Raw genomic sequence first — 26,726 nt, 5'->3', positions numbered from 1 at the left:
TCGGCTATGTTGGTTTTTGTGAAAGTTTATTATAAGTTTAAATACAAGAGTGGATCATTATTTTCATTCACTTTATGGACAAAATGTACAAAGACATTATTTTGGCACAGGTAGATGAGGTTTGTTATATCAAATGCAAAACACAAGGCACAGAAGTTAACGGACTATTCAACAGACTGCAAGTTTTCTCAAAACAATTATAGTCAAATTATACTTTAGTATATTTGTAGTTAATCAGTGCCACACAATAAAATACTGTATATTTCATAATCTCTTTCACGTAAAGTATCACAAAGCAGACCTGATTTAACACACTATAAAAAATTAATACCACAAAACAGACACTATGAAAGACGTTGAACAAGTGACTCACAAGTTAATGAGTTGTGGTTTAAGCTTATTATTTTTCATACATATAAAGCAATATGTTTTTATCTCGAGTTACACCTAAAAGAAAAACCCACCTCTAAATCCTGATGTTGAAACATGCAAATTGAACTTGTTGCATTGAGCTGCAGTCACATGTCCCGTTTAGACGATGATAGGTGACATCACAGTTAGACTTGGTTAGAATTTAATTTAAAATGATTAGAAAAGTAAGAATCTATTTTTACTTTACTGGATGAGCAGCGGGTTCAGGAGGTATATTTTCCCTGCTGATATTCCAAATGTTTCCAATAGCAGTGTTTCCATTTTATCGTCAAACGGATATTAAGAGAAAGAAGCAAATCAGGCGTGTTTACATCGTGACTCTGTTTACTGGCGGATTACATCCATGAGTAGCCTCCAGCGCCAACTTCTCACCAAACTACGCTGTAGCCGAGTTTATTCGCTCCAAACTAGTCGATGGAAATGTGCCTCATTTGCATTTCTTTATTGCGACATTTCAAAAGTAAAATAAGCTTGACATAGAAACACTGTCTCAGACATAATTTAAAGATACTTTAGATTTAAGTTATGACCATCAGCTTCATCATGGCGGCTCTAGAAAGACGACCATGTGCTTTAGTATCTGGGTGAGTATGTTTCCCCAGAAATAAGCAGGAGACAAAGTCAAAATGATGTTTTATAGGAATGAAGTCGTTCTTAGTCTGCGTGTTTTTGGGTGGACTTTTCCTTTAAGTCTAAACACAAAAATACAATAATATAAAAACAAAAATGAAATGATAGCTGTGGAAAAATAACAAAAAGGCCATTTCAGTCAATGTTCTTCTCTTTGGTACGTGTTTAAAGGTGGGCACAAGCATCCACCTAAAGTGCTCTATATGGTACAGTAAGCTGGCTTTTAAATAAACGTGGAGTCCTTTTGGTTTCTTAATGTGGCGAGTTTCAAATGAGGCTGAAACGGTAATTTTCTCCAGTGATGCCACTCGGATTCATCAGACCATCGACTACGGATCACATCTGGAGTCTGGTGACGTTTGAAGGTCCAGAAATTAAACGCTGGAAGTCAATAAAGCTTCACGCTCACACACACACGCATACATACACACACATACACACACACACACACACACACACACACACACACACACACACACTCACTCACTCATCCCGTCCGTTCTGCAGGCTGTTTGGGTCCTCTGTTGCTGCAGAGTCTATCGAGGGACAGCAGCAGTTCGTCCTCTCTGGGTCTGTACGGCACCACGTAGCTCTCCTCATCCAGCAGGATGCGGTTCAGCGTGCGCTCATAGTTAATGTGGCGACGGACCATCAGTATATACTGCTTCCCCTCCTCCAGGCGGGGGCAGTCGCACACATTCGGGACCCACAGGAACTCTCGGTGCTCCAGGCGGAAGCCGTTTCGGTAGGTGTGGATGATCTGGACGTCGTAGCGCGTCTCCTCGCCTCTGTACAGCTTCCCGAGGACTCGGCCCCGGAAAACTGACAGGAAACAGAAAAGAGTTCAATCAAATGTTCAAGAGATAAGATAAAGTTAGCATCCTGTCGCTTTTTAGGCTCAGACTCACCAAAGTCCTTCTGGCAATACTGTCTCTGGCGTTCCCTTCGACCTTTAACCCGCCGACATTTCCCACAATGCCCTGCAGAGTAAACCGAGCAGAAACAAGCTCACAAATAAACACCTTAAAAATTACTTTTTGAGAAATACGCATGTTTGCTTTCTTAATGGGAGTTGTATGAAGCGGATGGTTTATCGGCTCGTGGGTAGCTGGTCTTAGCTTGTTGGGGGATGGGGCGGGTGGAGTTGGGGAAACGGTGAACATACTTCCAGGTGGAGGCTGAGGCAGGAGGTTTCTGTGGTTCTCCTCCCGCTCCAGACGGGGCAGGATGGGCTGGTGAGGGGGCTGGCGGCGGTTGTGGTGTGGAGATTGGTGGGGCGGCTTCACAGGCCTTAAAACTAGTGAGACACAAATCACACACACACACACACACACACAGTGTTGTCAACAATGTTGTAAACAGGTGCTTCTCTTTAGAGTAAGAGAATTTTGTGATTTAATTTGTTTAATTTCTATAAAATGATTTTGTTACATTTGAACATTTTTGACTTTAGCCACTTGGATATTAAAAGACACTGTTTTGAGACAAATTGATGTATTTCAGTGTCACTAGCAGCAATGCAACATGCACACTGACACACATGTTCTTAAAGACTGTCTCACCAACATCCACAATTTAGATTTTTAATCGAGTTTACAATCAACCACATTTTGTGTAACAGTGACTAACTCTAAACCCTCAAAACTAGTTAAAATAATATCTTTGCCACTTCGTAAAAGTCATGTAATAAGCCCCGCCCCTCATAGAAATTTGGATAATATTTCTAGTGCAGTTAGTGACAGTGTGGGCTCCGCTGTGACGTAGCTCGGACGGCTGGACGCAGTGGCAGAGGGGGCAAATTAATGATGCGTGTTTGCGTACTGCGCTGGATCAAAACTGACCCCAGAATCAAGTAGAAAACATATTTCCTGTTGCGTATCATCTTAAAATATATCAGTTATTTTGGCCCTGTTTGATCTATTGTTCTGTTTCACAATAGATAAGAAAAAACTGGAAATCATTTTTCAAATATTTTGGTGAGAAACAGCAGACTTCTCTCAAAATGTGGTGATGAGGTTTGTCACAAAAAGATAAAATACATAATCCAGCATACAGTTCCAGATCCCTGTGACCTCATCATATCCTGCCCAACAACAGAAATCATGACCAGACTCAGCGACTGGAAAGTTCATCTTGTTACCCAACAAACAAATGACACACTATTTCTGGCAACATCAAGAGTCAGATTGTGTTTGGCAGAAATCCATCAGTTGGAAAATGTTTCCAGAGCAGCTACTCAGATTTATTTTAAGTCCTCAGGCTGGTTGCAGATCTCCATGTGAATGTGAGTGTTTAAGGAGGAATTCCGACCATGTGTACTGCAGGTTTATCATGACAGATAAACCAGCTGCATTCCTCAGCATGTAGATAAACTCTTTTAAATCCACTGTGACCTAAAGACGGACAGGTGTTTCCGATTATTGTGCCCGATCGGCTCTCCACTCAGGGCTTTGTGGTCGGACAGCGATTGATTGACGGTCACCTCGTTATCCTGTTAGTTTGCTGCACCTGTTAGCTCCTTCTGATTAGCGCATGACAGGAAACACCTGTGAGGGTGTGCAGGGATTTCACTTTGATCAATATAAGTGTGTTTGAAACATAATGCTGATGGAAAATTCACAATATCACAATGCTGCAGACAGTCTGTTCATGTAACGGCAATAAAAGACTGTTACAGGAGTTCACGCTGAAATTAAAGTTAAGTCATCTTCTACTTAAGCCGTGTCAGCTGAAACTCCATCAAAGGTTGAAGAAACACCAAAAGTTAATCTGCGAATTTCCATCTCAGCCTGATCCCAGACTACACATGAAAACAGATATAAGATCTGATAAAACTTATTTTATCAGATTTATTAATACTTATTTCATTGCCTCATAATATTTTCCACAGTCACAAAGTTCTGGCAGACTGACTGATGGGATGTTGTGGACCAAAGCCAGTGAGGAACACCTTAAATATATTATGTTAAAGCAATCTATCATTCAAATGATCTGACAAAAGAAAAAGAGACTTTTGTAGCTAGTGCTGCTCGCTACTTTTATTGGAACATAGTTGGCAACACTGGGCTAGGTTTTCAGTTGAATACGTTTTAATATCTAGCGTACTCTTGCTGGTTTCTCCCATAGACTCGTGGCGTCACCCATTGGTTTGTTTTTGGTCGTTGCCATCTTGGTTTTTTGCAACCAGAAAAGAAACAAGAGGGTGGAGCTAAGTACAACCAAATGCTGAATAAGACATTTTTAGGCGACCAAAATGTTACATTAACTTCCATGAAGTGAAAACACACCGTGAAAGGATTAAAGTTGTAAGAAAAAAAACACGGAAAAATGTCAGACCGGACAACGCAGTAGTAGCTACCTGTCAATCACAGTAAGCCCCGCCCTAAAGCATCCCCTGCTTTATGGTCTGTTTGACTCTAAATGGACCATAATGTACTAAATGAGCATCATGCTGTATTGAAGAAGACTTGAAACTAGAGATTGAGACCATAAACTCATGTTTACAATGTTTACTGAGGTAATAAATCAAGAGAGAAGTAGAGTCATTTTCTCATAGACTTCTATACAACCAGAGGAGTCGCCCCCTGGTGGACACTAGAGAGAATGCAGCTTTAAGACACTTCAGCACTGGCTTCACTTTTAAGACCCGGAGGATACCTCCTGGTTTCTCCAATCTTGCCGACCTCAGCTTTAAATACAAAACACTTGTGATATGCTACACAAGCTGATCGTCATCAGGGCGTTGATAAACTTATTAAACAAAATCTGATGGGACAACAAATATGAGTGTCTTGATATCAGAGGGGTTGTAAGAATACAACAGTTTAGCCAGATTATCAAAACCACTTTATTGGGAGATAAAACTGAAAGTGAATTCACCTGAAGTGACAGTAATAATCCTTTCTTGCACAGAAAAAAGTGTATCAGCACAACTATGGTAAGAGGAGTGGGTCAAAGGTGTCCTCAGATTTACTCACCTGGTGAGTAAGGTGTTATAATACAACTAATGTCTGTCTGTCAGGTCTTCCCGACTTCAATGGAGTGTTGACTGACATGAGGATTAGTAGATAATGTATAAAGTTTAGGATTTTTGGGGTGAGTTATTCCTTTAAACTCATGCTTTAATCATCTGTATGAATATATTTAAGGGTGATTAAATGAAGCTGGAGGCTGGACTTACACCAATGGGGTCGGGTGGTGACAGGGGGAGGCCTGGTGGTGGTAGTGGTGGTGGTAGTGGTGGTGGTGGTGGTGGTGGGTTGATCCCAGGGAAGGTAGTTGGCAGTGTGGTGAGCTTGACGCAGTGGACTCCTCCCATGGTGGAGGGCGTATTGGCCTGGTGGCAGCCAGTACTCATACTCGATGCCTGGGTTCCTGTCTGTTGCCAGCACCTGCACACAAGGACAGCATGGAAACATCAAGACTGGCCTGGAAAGGTTTTGAATCTTTTTCTTTGGTATTCATCTGCCTTCATAATTTATTTCAAAGTGCAGCATTCAGGGTATTTATAACTATTTTAAATGATAGTGAAGCATTTTTGGTGTTGCTTTTGCATTGCTGAGCGTCCCGCGTTTTTCCGCTTAATGCGCCTCACATTTAAAAAAAAAAAGTTCAACTCATAGTTGAAAAGCGCTCTACATCAACACGTTTTTTTTCTGACTGTGGTGACATTTGCAGACCCAGATCCGGCTTCACCTGCAGCCTTGGACCTCCAGGAGCAGAGCTTCTCCTCTCTGGGAGCCAACACCGATACCACGCTGCTGGAGACCCAGGACGTATACATGGACCCGCTGGAGGGAAGGGAGGCACGGGAGAACCAGAACCAGGACTGAGAGGAGAAGACTGTCAGACCCTGCTGCAGTAGAATGAGAGGTTTTCTAAAGAGTCTCTGGTGCTCAGAAACACTACCTCTTTAGTCCACAGGGGCCGCAAAAAATCAACGCAAAATAAAAGTTCCTTGTAGTGAATTTGCTATTATCCGATTTGACAAAATCTAAAGAATTTTCTTCGTGCTCACTGAAACTTTTTGGGAGGACTGGTCCAGGTGTAATCCTAAAGGTAAATGGGGGGATTAATGAAAAGGCATGGCGACTGAATGCATGACAATTTTTCCTTATGCCTTACAAAGCCTGAGATAAAGTTCGTCTTAACCCGAGGGTTAACCCTTAAACCTTACATTTAGGTTTACAAGAGTACTAGGACACATTATAGGCAATAAATCAGAGCACCAGCCCTCAGGAAGAGGTCACAAGTGCTGTTGCATTCATTCTCGCTAAAATGTAGAACTTGCCAAAGGAAACAAACAGTACACAGTGTTCAGAGGATGCTTACAACCACCATCAATCAACAGCAGACTATAACAACAGTGCTCTTACAGTATCTCAGGAGGAAGCAATAGTTAACAGCTGTTTGGTAGCTGAGCCAGGTCTGCTTGCGAAATACCTGCACAGGGTCTGAATGGAAACAATTAAATATTGATTCAAACCGGATGTTTTTCTTAAATTGTGAAATGCTAAATGCTAAGCAGAATAAGTAAGAGAGTAGAATGTGTTTAGACACGTAAAGAGATTTGCAGCTCCTGAGACCAGATGATGACCAAACTGTCCTGCACCAGTATCTTGGAGCTCTTACCATTAAATGGAGGTCTTCCTTGGTCGGTCCTGGAACCTCGAAGCTCTCCCAGGTGTCTGCCGAGCGGCGGTATAGCAGCTTCGTCCCGGCAACATTGTACTCGCCTGGAATGTTGATCTTCCAATTACCGTTGATCACAAACTGTGAGCGACCGTTCTGGAGGGCTGGACGAGGGACGAAGGTAATGAGAAGGAAGGAAGGAAGTTTGGTGTTATTCAGGAGTCAAATATTTCTAATTGAGTCTACGCTAAGCCCCGCTCCCACTGCTACTCCATGAAGCTACCATGGAGCCCACACTGTCACTAACTGCACTCCCTAAATGAATATTATCATAGACTGTATTTAAGAATGGACGTAGTCGTCGTGACGTCCCCCATTGGTTTGTGGACGGCTGTTTTGAAGCCTCGGGTTCGGGGATTTCGCTGTCGCCACCTTGGCTTTATGCAACCAGTGAACGGAAGTGTCCATATTTGGAATGCGGAGGAGTGAGGTAGAGGCGCCCTATACAATCACAAGGTAGCCTAATCTGCTTTATGGTCTGTGTGACTCTAAATGGACCATAATGTACTAAATGAACATCATGCTGTATTGAAGAAGACTTGAAACTAGAGATTGAGACCATAAACCCATGTTTACAATGTTTACTGAGGTAATAAATCAAGAGAGAAGTAGAGTCATTTTCTCATAGACTTCTATACAACCAGAGGAGTCGCCCCCTGTTGGTCAGTCTAGATAATGCAGGTTTAAGACACTTCCGCATTGGCTTCACTTGTCAGAAATGGAGGTTGTCGCCTGGTAGAAACGGAACGTTTTAGAAACGTATATTTTAACGTTTGACGATTTCCAAATCCACTAAACCCGCCTGAATATGAAGAACATGAAGAACATCTGAAACCATCGAGTCTGTGGAGCAGAGACGGATAGTTGTCGGACGCTGGTTGGAGCTTGATGATGCTACGCTCTGATTGTCCATTCTGCCTTTGAGGGGCGGGACTTAGCAAAGGGTCAATTATCTCTCCATATAAGAGGGCCGTGTTGAGGTAAAGGCAGGCTGTCAGAAACAGAAATATGCCAGCTGGCTATATATGGCAGCTGTCTCTCCTCAGTGGTGGAAAGGGATTTTCCATGACATGAAATGGAAACAAGTACCTTCACCTGCCTCGCCCCAGTGGTCAGATAAAGCCTTTATGAGTTTTTTCAAGACCACAGTGTGAGCCATTTTGGAGGGGGCTGTTTTATTTTGGTCCCATAAACAAGGATGAGAATAGATGTCCTTGGTTATTATGCTGCCTGGAAAACTCCCACAGCAGGACCAGAGAACAGATGGGACTGCTGAGCCTCTCCTGTCTCCGGGGAGAGGAAGTTATTGCAAGTAGGAGCTACTTTAACTGCCTGATTTACACTGCAGCCGTAGAGCCAGTGACGCAAAGTGAGTCTTCTTGCAGAAAGCTGAAACTGATAAGCAGCAGGCCAGGTGTCCCGTGTGGGACTCAGGCTGTATCTTACCTAGATAGTTCCTGCTGTTATCGGTGACTCGGATGTGGGTGGCTCCAGCTGGTATCATGGCCACTTCGTTGTATCCAAAAGGTCCGCCTGGCAAAAAGACACACTCAGTTAGAGGGTTGGTTTTAATATTAGTTTCCCTTTCTTTCTTTCTTTTTAACTACTTCAAATGATTAAAGGAAACGTCCGTTTTTGAAAGTGAGGCCAAGAAGAGAAAAAGCCTCAGATGGCTTTTAAAGTCGAGCTACTTGAAGTTGTTTTAATCTAAACAAAGGAGAACATTACAACTTAGTATCAAACAATCACTTAAGACCGTCTGTTGCATTGTCGAGATAGTTCCGGATTCACCCACGTTTACACTGGGATGTGATCTAAAGCAACTGAGGCCGTAGTTACACTTGTCTTATCAATGGGACTTTTGAGATCGGATGCACCAGTTTGGAACTCAGCTGTGTTCGTATATGTGTGCAACCTGCCTGATTGGATCGAAGGAGCGGCTGTAAAACTGCTGATAAACACATTTCATTTCCTGTACATTCTTCACGATAAAAGGTTGTTTTGCTCACTCTTCCTACTTGCAGTATAAGTAGACTTATTTTATTGGAAAAAATAGCAGCTAATAAAGATCTGCTAATTTGGTGAATAACACTAAAAGTGACCCATTATTTTGTTATTTAAAAGTTTTTATCTTGAAGCAGCAGAATCAGGAAATGTTAAACATTCACAATGAAAGTACCTTTTAAAAGCTTTGCTTTAGTTTGAAAGCATTGGGCTCCATTGCGCAGCTATTTCCAGTTGAGTGCTCACGTTTGATACGTTCGTAATGACTGTGATCATTGTGACAGCGACAGTTATTATGACTACAGATGATGAAACTTCAAAAACAAGTGAAAGTGAAATCTCACAACACACCTGCAATTACAGATGATCACCATTGGTGCCGCCAAAGAGAACAAAAAAGAAATCAAGATTGTAACTTTAACTAAATCCACAATAACAAGACCAAGCTAAAGGCAAAGTACTGTTATATTCCTTCAAAAATCAAATCCACTGGTGTCAACATGGAACGCTTAATTTTGCACAACATAAACTAATCATGGCGTCACGGTGAGGAGGTTAACACAGTGTTCATGTCAACGTCACGGCAGGACAAGCAGCTGTTGCGACCAGCTCTATCAGCTTCTCTAAAGAAACGTAAAGACATCTTTTGTTCAAAATTAGTACAAACGTCCACCGAGCAGATACAGAAATTTGAAAGCACAATTTAACGTGACGTTTCCTGTAAAACAAGGCTCACTGTCACCTCTGAAGAAACATCTTACTGAAAGAGCACTTTTCAATGAATATTTAAGTTTTTTTTATGGTCTCTTCAACTGAGTGAACATGACCTTTGAAATAGTGTCGCCTCGATGCAGTAGACGAGTCTGCTCATTGAGCCCGACCTGCAGCACGTGGTGGGTATTAATTAGTTATTAATTATTTTTAAAAATCCTCGGTATTAATGAATAACTCCAACAACAGCTGCACGTCTCCACACATTTAACTGTTCCATTATTAATGCTCTGTGGTTTGAGAAGTGCAGCCACTTGAAACTAACTAGATGGCTGCAGGCCTTCACTTTGTACCATGCGCTGTGTTCTGGCTTCTTCTCTGAACAGCACACTAAATCATCATCATCTGACATTTTTTCATCAATCAGTAACTGATATGTAATCAGTAACTGATCAAGACAATCTTGCCAAACAGACACGTTGATCGTCTGTTATTATAAAAACTAAAATCAGTAATGATTAACTATCATTAAACTTTACAGGATCGGTTTTACGAGCACAAAGACAGACAATCTATGAACGAGCTGAAACACAATCATCCATCACAGAGTGATATTTCTCCTCTGGGACCGCTCTGTGGTCCCCCCCCCCCCCTTCATTCATTACAGCGGGTAACTTTGGTTGGCCCTGGTTACCTCAGAGAGGAACTATTCACAAGGTTCATCTGCGGGGCCTTTAGCGACATGAAGACGTAGCGCTGCCATTGAGGAAGCGTCAGAGTTAAGAGCTCGAGGCCGTCAGTGTTTGACCTTGTGAGGAGAGATTTTTGTGCATCGGTCCTCCGTCCGTTGGGAAACGCAGCTGCAGGAGGAAAGAAAACAAACCACCCAAGGTCTGTGGAGTCGCCCAAACAAAGCGGCCTTTATCAGCCTGTTTTCCCTTTTGCTCAAGTCTGAGTCATTATGGCCGGCGCTCTGCCTACACACAGCTGTGTGAGGAAGCCTCCGTTACGGAGCCGGGGCTCTTGAGCCAAGTCGCCCGCCTGAGGTGTCGGGAACTTTCCGTTCTGTGTGTGAACCGTGTGTGTGTTAAAGCCATAGACTCGTGACGTCACCCATTGGCTTGTGGCCTGCCGGTTTGAAGTGACAGAAGCCTTGAGTTCGGCGATTTCGTCATCGCCACGTTGTTTTTTGCAACCAATGAAAAGAAGTGACCATATTTGAAATACAGAGGAATGACGGAGAGACGCCATATACGGGTCTGGTAGCGGCAGCGGCCTGTCAATCACAGTTAGCCCCGCCCTTCAAAAGGTTTTGAAGCAAGGGACCAATGTTTTTAAATGTCTGAATATATTGTTGACTATGTTGATGTTTCTGCACAGGATCTCTCCTCGCCTCCTAATGCAGATTACAGAGCACACAACAGGAGAATCAAGACGATCATGGGTTCGATTCCCCCCTTCAGACCATGGTCAGCAAGGCCCAGATTTATCCTTTGTTGTGAGGTATGTTAAGAGTGTTTTTTACATCCCACAATCTGGTCGGGAGTCCATCATGGCCGTACCAATTTCAGATCGCAAATATTAAACATGTTCAATATTTACATACATATCCTGTTGTGAGGGGGAACAGCCGGGGACGATTTCAACACATTTTGTCATCAGAAAAATGATCTAATCATGTGGTGGTTGAATACAATTTCAACAATTTATAAGAAAATATATAAAAATCACTTTGTAAACTCTGATTTTAAAGGTGCTGTAAAAATAAAGTTATTATTATATTCCGTCTTCTTTAAATAATGTTCTTTTTGAACAGAAAACCTTCCTCCCAACATGTGTGATGTGAGCAGTCTGTACCAGTGCAGGGAGGAAATGTTTTGCAGGGATCGAGCCAAGAGTGTGAACACTGTGTTCTTCCTGAAATCTCAACGACTGTAAGTTTGGAGGACGTGTTGTTAAGCTGAAGTTCTTCCTGGACGGCGGCCAACAGGTTTTGTTTGGCAAAAAAACGGTTACCATGGTTAACTCTCACTCCGGCAGAGAACAATGACCTCTTGGCCGAACTCGAATGACTAACATCATTATGGAAATATCCCCCAGACCGCGCTGGATCTGAAGCTGCTGATTCCTGGTGGAGATAATATGATCCTACCTGCCTCCAGACCGTTGCTCTGGTACACGCTCTTGTGGTGCAGGCAGGTGGTGTTTAGTCCTCCGCACACCATGCAGGCGTCCTCCTGCTGCTTTGAGCCAAAGATGGAGTCACAGCCGGGCTTCTGCATGACACACACACACACACACACACACACACACACACACACACACACACACACACACACACACACACACACACACACACACACACACACACACACACACACACACACACACACACACACACACACACACACAAATGTTCAGGGACACAGTTTGATCTGGTTGGTTTGCTCTGCTGAAACTTGTTTCTCTGACAGTGTGTTGACTTTGCGCACATTTCCTGTCGAGGGCCGCAGCAACTTCCAACCTTTCTATTTGTTTTCGGCTCTGCCGTACAGTCACCTCGAAACCTTCTGCCATGATTCAACTCAGTCCACCTTCTCTTATTTGCTTCTCCCTGTCATTTTCTCCTCCTTGCAAACATTTACTTTGGGATTCGGCGGCAAGCTATAGGGCCTAGAGAGGAGGAGGGGAAGTCTTCTCTGTAAACGTTAAAATGCCAAAGCAAAGAGCACGGAGGAAGAGCTGGATGGTTTATGGTGTGTGGAGAGCGTTCCAGCTAGATGGATTACAGTGGCCGCTTTTCTTCTCCGACCTCCATCCCTCGCGCTCTGCAGAGCAATCAACGGAGAGGTTCCCAAGGCTAGAGAGCAACAATCCAGACCTAGGGGAACCTGTAATCAGCCCCCTAAGCTCTTAAAAACACACAAATACTCCGAGGGTACCGTGTGTGCACAACAGGAAATGAATCCTCGGTGAGTAAGTAGCAGAGTGCACGAGGGCCCCACTGACGGGCCGCGGTCCTGCAAAGCACCAGAAAACACTCAAGCTTGCAAGTTAATGTAACTTTGAGAATGTAGAAATAAACGTGATGATTCTTATTCTTTCAAATCGCAACATTCAGGGTTAATTGATCCGCTTTAGTTGGTTGTTGAGCAGCTGCTTTACCGTCACTTTTGGTATGTGATTGGACTAGCACTGAGGTCGTTAGTCAAGTAATTAAAGCATCATCCCCTGCTTTATGGTCTGTTTGACTCTAAATGGACCATAATGTACTAAATGAACATCATGCTGTATTGAAGAAGACTTGAAACTGGAGATTGAGACCATAAACTCATGTTTACAATGTTTACTGAGGTAATAAATCAAGAGAGAAGAACCGGAGGTTGCCGTCTGGTTTAGTGCCAATTAGAAAATGTTAGCATGCTAACAGGCTAAACTACGATGGTGAACATCAGCCTGTTAGCATTGTCACTGCGAGCATGTCAGCATGCTGACGTTAGCAATAAGCTCAAAGTGCCTCGGTCACAATCTTGTTTTTTTGTTGTTTAGTCTGTTTCCTGTTTTATTTTGAAGTTTCCCGTTACTTGTGTCTTGTGTTTGTTTGACTTCCTGTCTTTGTGGTTTCCCATCCTTTTTTTCTGTGTATCACCGCGTGTTTTATTTTGTATCCTTTGTTTCTTCCACCAATCAGCTTGCAGCTTGCCCACCTGTATCTGGTTGTCTGATTAGTATTTATTAGTCCTGTCTTTTTTCACTGTTGGTTATCGGTTTGTCGTCATTCATGTTTGGAGTTCTGTAGGTTTGCCTGATGTTTCCTTCCTTTTCTGTTGGACTCAAGCTTGTAAGAGTGTTCTAATTAAATCATTGCATCATTTCTGCTGCGTCCTCAGTAGAGCCGTTACTTTGGGCTGCAGACTCTTGTTTCCATTTTACATCATTGTAAACTTAGCAAAAAAAAAGCAAAACCATTTTGGACTGTTGGACAAACTATTTAAAGACATCATTACATCATTATCGATCAAACAAACTCCCAGATCAAAAATTGGCAACTACAAATATACAACACTGCACACACATTCCACATGCATGCACATGCACACACACACACACACACACACACACACACACACACACACACACACACACACACACACACACACACACACACACACACACACACACGTGCCCAAACCAGCCATGTGTCTTGCAGACCGATCTCAACATGTGACCTGCAGCCCTCCACACCAGCTGCAGGACACATCTGCTTCCTGTTTCAGGCTCTGTGCTGTACTGACCTCCAACGGCCCTTAAACCACTTGTTGACACCACACACGCACACATACATACATCTATAGAAATATATGTAAAAATAGACATGCATTAATCCTCTGTCAGTGGCGTGAAAAGTAGCTTTGCTCATGAGTTTAGCCTCGTGTAGCAGATGCGTCCACGGAGCATTACGCATGTGTCTCATTACTCTGCATGTGCTGCGGGACCCGGGGGACACAAGTTAACTTCCAGCCGTCCCCATCTGTGTGAGGGGCGAGACGGGTGAACAGGGGGTCAGGTTGGATGTGGGAGCAGGACTCTGGACTGTAAAGCTGAGCAGAGCTGTAATGCTAACTGAAGGCTGCAGTCCACACTGATGAGTGCACTCTGCTCCCAACGCACAGCGTGGCGTTCAGGTCTCTAGAGAGCTCCAGTCAGAGTGGTCAACATCACTTACACCTCAACAAGGGCGGGAATGAAGAGAGAGGAGGGAGAGAGAGAGAGAGACTTGAGCTCAACACAGCCTCATGTTGAAATCAGGGAGATAGAAGTCGGAGGAGTTACGTGAAGGGTCCCATTCATTTTCTCATAGGAAGTGTGAAATGACTTCAAAGGCTTTTAATGGACAAGAAACTCTTCTGGTTGAATCATCAGCACAACAGATGAACAACTGTACGAGAAAATAATCTTTGTTTGTCGATTAAAAAGTCGAAAGGTAGAAGCCTGTGTACATAAAAACCACAGACTGTATATAACAACGTAGTCATGGTGACATCACACATTGGTTTGTGGACTGATGTTATGAAGTCTTGAGTTCGGTAATCCATCTTGGATTACGGCCAATGCCATGGTGTTGTGTTTTCAACCTATTAATAGAAGTTACCGTATTTGGTAAGTGGAGGAGTGACATAGTGACCTGTCAATCACCGTGTAGCCCCGCCCTAAAGCATACCCTGCTTTATGGTCTGTTTGACTCTAAATGGACCATAATGTACTAAATGAACATCATGCTGTATTGAAGAAGACTTGAAACTAGAGATTGAGACCATGAACTCATGTTTACAATGTTTACTGAGGTAATAAATCAAGAGAGAAGTAGAGTCATTTTCTCATAGACTTCTATACAACCAGAGGAGTCGCCCCCTGCTGGTCACTAGAGAGAATGCAGGTTTAACACATGAAGCATCGACTTCAGTCAGCAGAACCGGAGGTTGCTACCTGATGAAAACATAAAGGAGTCAAAGGCGCTCTACACGGAATTCTGAGCATTTCTGTTGCCTCCTCACGGCTCTCACCATGGCAACGTCTGGGACAATTTTAGATGAATTTGGTAACTATGGTGCAGCGTTTTTGGAACCTCATACAAAACTAGCAGAAAAAGATTATCCTTAATATAAAACTATCAAATGGGAAAACCAAAGACATGAAAAGCACGAACACAATATGAAAAGAAAAGACCAACACGCACACACACACACACACACACACACACACACACACACACACACACACACACACACACACACACACACACACACACACACACACACACACACACACACACACACACACACACACACACACACACACACACACGTTCAGTATTGTTTCCACTCACCAGGCAGCGTCCATTGACACACACCGCTCCGGGCTCCTTGTCGCACGCCGTGCCATCGAGCACACGGCCAAAGTTGTAGTAGAAGTTGTGACCCAGCGCCAGGCAGCTCAGTTCACAGGGGTTAGAGCCTGGCAGGGAGAGATCTTCGCTCAGTGACTCATTAGTTCATTGTGGAGGAAAAATAGGCGAGGTAAAAGAGAGGAGACAGATGTCATGTAGAAAACTCATAACCCCGTGTGGATTCAACAGCCAGCAGGCCTTTACAGGGGAAGCATGAAAGGTTCATCACATGACGGCCAACGACACAGCAACTCGAGTTACACATGGCTGGGACACACTCACGATAAAAAACATAAAAACACAGAATTTAAATGATTAGGAAATACATTATTGTGTTTTTGTTCAAACATCAGCTGAGTTGTCTTCACTGACCTCCATGAAAGGTGGTCCATCTGAAGGAGTTTCCAGCCACCAACGGTCTGTCATTGAAGGCAGCACACTGCATCTCTCTGAAATCCTCCGAGCTGGGGGGGCACTCCTGCACACACACACACACACACACACACACACACACACACACTGTGAGGACGTTGTATTGAGTCAGTGGAACGCTATTCATTCCCTGAACGTTTATTAACCATAACAACGTCGGGCCTTGTTTTAGCGGTGTGTTCCACATCGTTGGCACTATGTCTGCCGTTGTCGGGCAGCTTTTCAGCCGATTCAACATGTTCAACTGTCAACTGTTTCTTTCGTAGGCTATACATTCTTTAAAAAACTAATATTAGTTGATCAACACAAAGATAATCAGCAACTATCTTAACTTAATTGAAAAGCATGTTTTCTTTTAACAATGGCCAAAACTACACCGTTTATCGTTGCCAGACGCTGTAAAAACAGACGTTATTGTCGGATTTTCAACTTTCGGATTGTCCTCGAACACATCATGTGTGACAAACGCTTGCGTCAGAGAAAACAACCAAATCAAAGCTTAAAATTGTGATATTTTATTAACGCTTTATTCTCAATTTCCCAAATAAACTCCACGAACAGTCACGTGACAACAATTCAGTGAAAGTGCAGACTGAACTGCAGGCTGCTGAACACAGAGCAGAGAGGAGAGGAAAGATTGTAAAAATGTAAATAGTTCAATATATACAGCACGTAGAGCCTAAATTTGTTCTCATATCTGTAAAATAAATTATCAAAAAAATTCAACTTGCATTATAACTGTTATTGTGCACTAAAGACATGTTTGAGTTCTCTCTACTTCTAGCCATGGATGTTCTGTTTCCATAGAGGTGCACAACTTTTATTATATTATATAGAGCAAATGGAGAAAAAACGCCCTGAAACTGTTTGGGGTTCAGAGGGTTAAAAATCGACCAATCGTAAAAGTAATTTTTCACGCAAAAATGGTAAAGAATGCTGTTTTTCAGCCTCTCAAATATGGAGGTATCCCTCTTCTTCCTGTTCCATATCATATCAAACTTAATACCCCAACACGACATTTAAAGACGTCGCCTCGGACTCTGAGGACCAAACGATTCATCGATTCCACTCCTCAGAGCGAAGGAAATCTAAATAATAAACAATAATTCAAATATTATCCCGAAAACAAATGAATCTACTTGTGCTGAGTCCACAGAAGCTGCAGTATGATCTCATTTCATCCTCACAAAACCTCATGTTCATTCCACAAACTGCAGCAGAGAGAGAAGTTGTGGCTTTGCGTCCATTCATCGGAAGCTCTGAGCTCATCACACTGTACAAACTCCCCGCACGCACACACAAGCGTGCTTAAACACGCTGCAGCCCACCTGTGTTTTTCCTTATGGGCCACAGTGACTGGCTGTCCAAACACACCCAACCCAGTCTGATACCCGACTGCAGCACGACTCAGATAAATCCCAGAGTGCAGTGCGAAGCAGTGCAGTGAAGACGTGAGTTAATATGTCAGTGAAATTCCAGATCACACCCAGAAACACACACCTTCCAGAGCAAACATCCGCCATTGTTGTAAACTGTTTGCATCGAAAGTCGTGTTTTTTCATACAGTGTGAAATGACCTTGGTGTTGCAGATCTTGTATTGTCTGGGATCTCCTGTACACGGTCCTCCCACTGGGTTCCTGGGACACAGAAGAAAACACAGCAGGAAGGAGTTTACAGTGGAAACTATGTCTGTGCAGGTTGAACAAAAACTTCTCTCATGCACAAAGCACATAAAGATTTTATTATGTTATTTAGGTCTCATCATTTCAAAATGAATACATGTAAATGTAGTTTAATGTCTCAATAGTTCTGATTTACTGTAAACTGCTGTGATCAGTGAGGAAACAACTTCTGGGTTCATGGGAGTGATGACGACGCAGAAAGACTTTTTTAAAGCGTGTGCATTTGAACCAGTGTTCAAATGCACACGCTTTAAAAAAGTCTTTCTGCGCTGGAAGTCACTGATGATACTAAATGTTTCATTGGCAAATTTCTGATCAATTTGAAATGCACATGCAATATTTTTCAACTGTACAAACTACCCCCAAAACATTATTATATTATTATATATGTTATCATTTTTTATTTATTACTTTAAATGCATTTCAGGTTTTTCTGCAATTGAGAAACAGACGGTGACGGACGGTCCTGGATTCAAACTCTTAATAAAAAGTACAAAAGCTCAGCATCAAAATATACTTACAAAAAGTAAAAGTACTCCTCATGCAGATACGTATATATTACTGTACATGCTGGTAAAGATGGAGCTCATTTTAATTACTTCATATACTGTGTAGCTTAACCTAAAATAATACATCAGCATTCATTAGTTGATTTATACTTTATATTAATGATCTTATTTTGAGAAAGTACCTAAAGATGTAAAATAAATGTAGAATATTCCCTATGATATGTAGTGGAGTAGAAGTATAAAGTAGCATCAAATAGAAATACTTAATTAAAGTACCTCAAAGTTGTAGTATTGCTCTTGAGTAAATGTACTTAGTTACATTCCACCAGTGGCAACAGACAGAACATTAATGCTTTAACTTGCACTTATTACACAATTTATTTCTGATAATTGGGAATGTGTTTGAAAAGCATCGCATCCTCTTTTGTGTGACCCTGCAGGAGGCGGCGGGCGTTTACCTGGTGATGCAGGTGCGCGTCCTCACCGAGGCGCCGCTCCCACAGCTGCGCGAGCAGACGGACCAGCCGCTCCACGCCGCCCACTCGTTCCGGAAGTGCAGCTGCCGCCGGGCGCGCGCCAGACGCCCTGACGAGGCCTCGCCGGAGGGATGCCACGCAGAAACCCAGGACTGAGACACACAAACAAAGAACAGAGACACTTAAATGCTGACGTTGTCACACAAACACAAAGTGACAGAGAAGAAGAGCAAAATGTCAGCTGGTGATCCAGACCCTGTTTGTTTTAGGCTTGTTTTTAAGACCAGGAGAGTGCTGCAGGAATGAGTCCTAAAACCCGGAAAAGGAGTGAGCAGTGTTGCATTTCCGGTTCCGGGCTGCATGTAAACGTGAATATTAGTGGAATATCCATTTTCATTGTAAACAGCTTAGTAGGAATATTGTTTTTTTCTTAGAATAAGGTAAAAAGAATATTTTGTGCATCTAAACATAGTCACTGATTGGATAATAAAGTATATGATACGGTAGCATTACATGGCCATTGAGCTGCCTAATGAGTACTTTTACTTTTGGTACTTGCAGTACTTTTTTGTCACTTATGTTTTTGTACTTTTACTTGTGAACAACTTTGAATGCAGGACTTTTGCTGGTAACAGAGTATCTTTTAAAGTGTGAGCTACTTTTACTTAAAGTTACTGTGAGGAACTCGTCATCGGAGCCACCGGGTCGGATTCTGGTGAAACCAGATGAAATCATGCAGGTTCACCAGAAACTCCTTCAGCTCAGACTCCAGCAGAGACCGGTCCACCGTGGGCAGACCCAGATCCTCCAGCAGAGACCGGTCCACCGTGGACAGACCCAGATCCTCCAGCAGAGACCGGTCCACCGTGGACAGACCCAGATCTGTCTTCACCTGCAGCCTTGGACCTGCAGTCGGAGCTCCGCAGGGAGGAGGAGAGCTCAGCTCCCGGCATCAGCAGGGAGGGAGGCACGGGAGAACCAGAACCAGGACTTAAAGGGGCAGACTATCAGACCCTGCTGCAGTAAAATGAGAGGTTTTGAAAAGGGACTCTCGTGCTCGGAAACACTACCACTTTAGTCTACAGTGACAGCTAAAACCACCACAAAATGAAAGTTCCTTGTAGCTTTAAGTAACAGTTAGTTTTTGATTAATTACCGGTAATTAATAACATTTAAAAAACACTAAACAATAATAATTGATAATTGATAAATGTAATATATTCTTTGCATGTGCATCTTGATAACAACTTTCACAATATTCATCAAGCTGATCAGTTTATATCCTGAGTGGCTCTTTTCTGTTTATCCTGTGTGACATGACTCTCTGTGATCGCTCTGCAGCGTCGCTCTGCACGTTCAATCGGTCAGGTGGAAACTGTCAGCAGCTCACAATCCCTGCATGTGTGTGTGTGTGTGTGTGTGTGTGTGTGTGTGTGTGTGTGTTTAAGAGGAAGACATGAGGGACTACAGCATTGGCAGAAGTGTGTGTTTAAGAGGAAGACATGAGGGACTACAGCATTGGCAGAATGATGGGATATCATTTGTGAAAGGGGGAAAAAGTGTGTTGGGGGGGAGTTATGTGTGACGCCTCACAAAACCCACGTTATTTATAGCCAGGAATCCCACAACAGGCGGGTAGGTTGACAGAGTAGATGGTGTCGAACAAGGACCTGGTGAACCTGGTGGATCAGGACCATCAGAGCCAAGCAATAAAAGTGATTAGAGAAATCTCAGTGGCGCTCCTTAAACACATTCCAGAGTCTTTTGCTCTGGAGGAGGAACTGGCAGCGTTCCAACCGGTTACACAGGAGCTGGCTCACACACTTTTTTTTAACTCTTTAAACACACACACACATACATACACAACTGCTTCGGTTATCTTTCTGTCAGGAGGAGCTGAAGTCAAAGTCGTCTGATGTACAAAATGAGAATTAACTCTCATGCCATGAATATAAGAACATGTGTTAAACAATCTCTTGTCTGTGTTTCCCACCACCTTCCTCATTATTATGCAAATTTAGGCAGCAGGATTCTGTAATGCGTTTTCAGATCAGTGTGCGACAATGTTTCTGTCGTGTTCTGCAGTTAATTTATTATGTTGACAAAGAAAAAGGGACTTGAAACGACCAAAAAGAGGCACAAAACTATCAAAAAGATGCAAAACAACAACAAAGAGATGCTGAGTGACCATAATGTCTCCTTAAATCTGTGGCTCCTGTTCTTATGGAGGGGTGGGGGCCCTTCACATGTGTGTGCCCAAGGGCCCATTGTCTCATCATCTGTCCATGCCTACACATTCCTCTGGTCACAGTTACACACTTACACACATGCACCCAAACACTTAGAATACTCTCTCTAACAAAAACAACTACAAACTACCATGTTTACACGATCACATCTGTTTCATGTTACATGTTTGTACTGTCACACAGACAACATACAATGCAGAGAAGTGTGCCTACACTTTTATGAAACATATAATTAATCCTTTATACGAGTATTTGTGTATTTGTAAGTCTTTCTGAACAACATGACGTCAATGAAAACAATAGTTTCCATCTCAGTGATAAAACTACAACATCCAGAACCTCAAGACCAATAAACGGCACTTGTAGCTGTTTACAGAGGAAACAGGAAGAGAAAAAAAAGCTCTTTGACTTTGTGACTCATAGAACAGAATTGGTCAGACATGCACGCACGCACACACACACACACACACACACACACACACACACACACACACACACACACACACACAGCTGCGAGCGACCTGTGCCACAACTCTCCATCATTTTCCATGGCTGGGTCACCTGAGGTTGCCCTCATTAGTGTTACCGCCGGTCAAATTAGCGTTGATAACAGTTGGAGGTGGGGGGGGCTGGCTTTCTAGATTAATGAAAGTGACTTGACCTTTACAATGCTCCCCCCCTCCTCTCCTTCACATGAGAAGAGAGGAAAACAAACCTGAAACTGCAAACAGAAAGAGAGAGTTGAAGGTGAAGAGCTACAGACCAGCAACACAAGTTCTCAACTGGAAAAACATTCCACCAAGAATCTAAATAATCTGATTATGTGCAAAAGACATATTATTGTATTATTCTGTTAAAAAGTCAGACCAGTCTGCTTTAAAGGTAACCTTTCTCTCATTATACACAGAACAATAGCTTCTTCATCTTGTAGTGTATTGTGTGTAATGTGTCTGTTTGTCAGTTATAGGACATCTAAAAAAAATGTGAACAGATCTAAATTAAATTTTGTAAAAAGTCAAAATATGAACCAAACAAAGAGCGATGCAAAAACAATCCAATCAGCCACCAGCTCACATCTGATGCTGGTCATAAGGGCTGCGATTGGTTCAATTTCCAAACGAGCCGGATTGTTCCTCTCTGGAACCTGAGAGCGCCGAATTTTCTCTGCACAAATTAGCTTAATGACAACGTTTAACTCTGTCAAACTTAGGACAAAGAGGACGTAAAGGAAGGAAAGGGTGGGGGGACTGTGGGACATGGCCTTGGGCCCTGACAGAAGGGGTCTACGAGGCCCCGCGTGTAAACTGAGCGTGGTGCACTTGAAACCGCGTCATCCAGCTATTAGCTTTGTGTGTTTGCACAGAGGTTGGCATCATGGCTGCCGACTGACTTGTGAGCTCTGTTATAAGAAGTTGAATATATTGATAAAGGCTCCTGAGCTTTAATCAATTAAATGTTAATATACATATTCCCATATTAACAACTGATCACGTAACAAAGTCTCCTCAGTGATGAACCCACAGAACCTGATCATAAAACTCACCGTTCAGATCCTATCACGGCTTTGAGTCACAGAAATAGAGCAATAATAACTTTTACAGATTCCCCGATCACATTTTTGTTTTTGCAACTACAGATTGACGATTGTCGAAACATTTGTTATGTTTTGTTAAAGCAGCTGTTGTTCAAGGCTCCCAAATATTATTTTCACCATCGGCCTGAAAAAAAAAAAGATATGTTGTCTCTTATTTTGTCGTCGTCTATATTTATTATTTGCATTAGGGAATTAATTAGGAAATAAAAGATCGTATTTTACTTAAAAATCTTGTCATTAGTAGTTTTGATGATGTATTATACGCAGCTTAGAGCGAGCTCATAATTCATCTCTAATATTTATTTTATATTAATGTGAAAACAACTTTATTCAAGTTTATCACCAAAAACTACATCTTGTGAATGCTATAATTTACCTTCATATATATACACACACACACATGATATATACATATATATATATACTTATACACATACATATATATCCTTATATACATATACACACATGATATATACTGTATATATATACTTATATACATATATATACACATATGATAAATATATATGATATATATATACTGTATATACTTCGCGTCACGTCTCTAGAAGGAGCTGCGGTTGACAATTGATCCAGTGGGTCAAAGTAAGCGAGAGCAGCATGCGGTGGCTCGTGATGGCGAGTGGACGGGTCACACTTACGTTCTGCGGGGACGACGGGCAGACGGGAGCGACCAGCAGCAGGACGAAGGTCAGGAACTGGCACAGAGTCAGCTTCCTGCAGACGGCGAGAGAAACACTGTCAGCCAGTTCGCCGGGTAGACTTCACCTTCACCGTTCTCACATGTCAAACACAGGGAAGACGTTACAGCACAGACGTTTGAGAGCAAACAGACAGGAAAAGACACGACTGACACTTCGAGCAGCAGAGGTCTTTAGGTCGTTGATAATATCCACAAGTAAGCTGCCACACTACTGTGAACCCCTGTGAGGTCAGGAATGCCCCCCCTCATCCAGCAAGTATCATTAATCCCAAACAACTCCCACCCCAACAGTGTCTTATTAACTCCCACACAGCCGAGAGGAAGGAACCGGTCTCCCCTGCTGCGTTTACATGATTTTAATCTTACTAATAATCAGAATCACAGCCGGTTGCTTCAGCTCAAACCTCAGCCTGCTAGAAACATAGAAATATCAGTCAAGTTCATGTCATCAAATGTAAATAAAATGTTGGTGTCTTGTGCATTATTTTGTGCAAAATTCAGCCTGATATATTTGGTATCAGAGCTTCATGTGTTAAAGCTGCATTCTCTCTAGTGTCCACCAGGGGGCGACTCCTCTGGTTGTATAGAAGTCTATGAGAAAATGACTCTACTTCTCTCTTGATTTATTACCTCAGTAAACATTGTAAACATGAGTTTATGGTCTCAATCTCTAGTTTCAAGTCTTCTTCAATACAGCATGATGTTCATTTAGTACATTATGGTCCATTTAGAGTCAAACAGACCATAAAGCAGGGGATGCTTTAGGGCGGGGCTACACGGTGATTGACAGGTCTCTACCACGGCATTGTCCGGTCTGAGATTTGTCAGTGTTTTCGTCTCACGACTTTAATCCTTTCACAGTGTTGTCAAAAAGTTAAAGTCACTAGAAGGAAGTTTCATTTTGTGTGTTTTTGGCGCTCCCTGTGGACTAAAGTGGTAGTGTCTCTGAGCACCAGAGTCTCTTTATAAAACCTCTCATTTTAATGCAGCAGGGTCTGACAGTCTGACCCTCTGAGTCCTGGTTCTGGTTCTCCCGTGCCTCCCTTCCCTCCAGCGGGTCCAGCAATACGTCCTGGGTCTCCAGCAGCGTGGTGTCGGTGTTGACTCCCAGAGAGGAGCAGCTCTGCTCCTGGAGGAGGAGGAGGAGGAGGAGGAGGAGGAGGAGGAGGAGGAGGAGGAGGAGGAGACGCTGCTGCTGCCGGCAGCTGAGCTCACCTCCTCCCTCCGGAGCTCCGACTGCAGGTCCAAAGCTGCAGGTGAAGCCGGATCCGGGTCTGTCCACGGTGGACCGGTCTCTGCTGGAGGATCTGGGTCTGTCCACGGTGGACCGGTCTCTGCTAGAGGATCTGGGTCTGTCCACGGTGGACCGGTCTCTGCTGGAGGATCTGGGTCTGTCCACGGTGGACCGGTCTCTGCTGGAGGATCTGGGTCTGTCCACGGTGGACCGGTCTCTGCTGGAGGCCCCGCTGGAGTCTGAGCTGAAGGAGTTTCATCCGATTTAACCAGAATCCGACCCGGTGGCTCCGATGACGAGCATTAAGAATAACTCTATAGAAATAGACCATCTTCTCTCTGATGGTCTCGTTTACTGATGTAGGTCATAAAGAGGATCAGGATTAAACTGAGACCGATTCAGGACCAGTTAAAAATTCCTCACAGTAACTTTACTTGTTACATTTTGGTCGCCTATAAATGTCGTGTTCAGCGTTCGGTTGCTCAACCCTCTCGCAGAAGAACCAGATGGCAGCGTCCAAAATGCTGAACTCAAGGCAATAAAACGACCGTCCACAAACCGATGGGTGACGTCACGGTGACTGAGTCCACTTCCCCGTCGATGGTTGCTACCAGATAAGAGCTTTACTGAGCCTTGTGTTTAGTCTGTCTTGCTCTACCAGCTGCCCTCTGTCACTTCTTTACCTTCAAACAACTGTGGCTCTCCGTCTTTTCCTCCCTCTGATTCTTCAAAGGACGAGTGCCGGTGATTCTTGGAAAGCCCCTCTCTTTGATTTGCTTCCTGGCACCGCTCTGCTGACAGCGTGTCATGTGTTTATAAAGTCTGTTTTGTGATCAAGGATGTCATTTTCATTAACACACTCAGACGAAAAATATCTAAGACGAGTTGCATTTGGAGAGTAACAACTTAACGTCCTCTCTTTCTTTTCCCTCCCACATATCACTTCCTCCTCCATCAGCTTCCAGTCTTTATCTCTCTCAAGTCTGTTCTGCTTCTTTTATCTCCCATGAAACCCCAGAGCGGCTCAGTCCCAGGTCAGTAGCTGCCCTGTCCAATTAAACGATACACTCCCTCACACTCGGCTGAGCAGCCCTTCCCTTCAGAGACCTTGGCTCCCGTCTTGGCCTTACATGGGGGAATTCATATCAGAGGAACAAGGAAGGTCGCGCTGACCGTAAGAGGTAATGGGCTCATAAATCACGATAGACGTGAGAGGCCTTTTCCATTTTCACACGGACTTTATTTTGCTCCCAGTATCTCAGCTGCATGACGAAAGGGCCATTGTGTGTGCAGGTCTTACCTCCTGACCCCCAAAGACTACACTGTTTTAAATATCTGGCCGTATTTGTACGACTTGAGTCCTGTAGTCCATCACAGGTCTGCATCCTTGTTTAAATGTGTGGCAACCAGTGTGTGAAATACGGGTTGATTGAAAACCTCAAAGGCTAAATTTACGGGGGTTTCTAAAAGAGACAATTATTATTATGTAACTTGTTATTTTGTAACTTGCAATTGTCACTAAAATGTCTTTTAAAAGCTTACTAATGCACAAAATGTTTCATTATTCAAACTGCACAACAAAACGTCATGTATTTACAACTGAATTTCAATTTTTCATGATAGAAAAGTCACACAAATGTTTGTCAATTATAGTTCAGCAGGTCAGACTTTAAAAACAATCTGAAATTGGTAAAGAGAATCACAAACGGTGCATCTGTGGTATTTAGCAGCTAAACAGACCAGATGGTGGAGAACAAACCAGAGCTACAAGGAGAGCAACAATCAGTTATTGCTGCTCATTAAAAAATGGATTGGAAAACATTTTGGTGAAACAAAAGGTTCATTTTTTGGATGATATGAACCCATTCATACGGATCACCAACACTTAAAGTTTGTTTTTGCATCAATGCACAAAGCTACAGATGTTTCTCGTGTGTTTAAAACATCTGTGGTAGAGAGAAGGGTTTATATTCATTTCATAAAGACCAAACATATGAATACCGTCGTAAATCAGAGACGATGAAGTCATTCCTCTCACTTTCACTTGATCTTTGGCTGCAGCTTTTGAACATGAAAAGACAGCAGCCCTGCTCACTGACTGGTTGGCCCCCTCCCTACAGGGTTCCTCACAGAGGTGAGCAGGGGTCAGGCCGCCTCCTCCGGCTCTCATTAAGACTATAGCAGCACATTAGTGAGGAGCTCCGGGGCGGGGAGAGGGAAACGGCTTTAATCAATGCGAGACCATAGTTGTTTATTTTGACTGAGATTAGTCGCTCGCATGAGGAAGAAGAAGAAGAAGAAGAAGAAGAAGAAGAAGAAGAAGAAGAAGAAGAAACACAAATAACAGAATAAGACTGAAACCATGAAGCCAATGAGCTTCTATCTGAACATGGCTGCATAAATAGAACCATTG

General features: G+C 43.0%; 1 protein-coding gene across 1 annotated transcript; it reads right to left on the bottom strand.

Moving 5' to 3' along the window:
- Positions 1-18: 18 nt before the first annotated feature.
- Positions 19-26,483, bottom strand: adamtsl5 (ADAMTS like 5). Its single transcript, XM_076078554.1, has 14 exons — positions 26,409-26,483; positions 25,380-25,438; positions 23,018-23,138; positions 18,498-18,667; positions 17,425-17,485; positions 15,788-15,893; positions 15,356-15,483; positions 11,621-11,744; positions 8,200-8,286; positions 6,694-6,857; positions 5,243-5,453; positions 2,228-2,359; positions 1,971-2,042; positions 19-1,884 (listed from the first exon to the last, which is right to left on the bottom strand). The coding sequence occupies exons 1-14, from the start codon at positions 26,481-26,483 to the stop codon at positions 1,550-1,552; spliced, it is 1,845 nt and encodes a 614-aa protein (XP_075934669.1). The 3' UTR covers positions 19-1,549.
- Positions 26,484-26,726: the final 243 nt, after the last annotated feature.

This window comes from Anarhichas minor, unplaced genomic scaffold, assembly GCF_050575085.1.
Source record: "Anarhichas minor isolate MPS153535 unplaced genomic scaffold, ASM5057508v1 ptg000067l, whole genome shotgun sequence".
Taxonomy (NCBI): domain Eukaryota; kingdom Metazoa; phylum Chordata; class Actinopteri; order Perciformes; family Anarhichadidae; genus Anarhichas; species Anarhichas minor.
Note: the sequence above shows the minus strand (reverse complement) of the source record. Positions and strands in the feature narration are given on the sequence as shown.

Bases quoted from the DNA above. Each gene is read 5' to 3' on its own strand.
- adamtsl5 (XM_076078554.1), bottom strand. From the start codon at position 26,483: ATGAGAGCCGGAGGAGGCGGCCTGACCCCTGCTCACCTCTGTGAGGAA. The intron at 15,894-17,424 runs GTCATTTCACAC...GTGTGTGTGCAG, and splicing joins ACAAGATCTGCAACACCAAG to GAGTGCCCCCCCAGCTCGGA. The intron at 2,360-5,242 runs GTAAGTCCAGCC...GTGTCTCACTAG, and splicing joins CACCACCCGACCCCATTGGT to TTTTAAGGCCTGTGAAGCCG.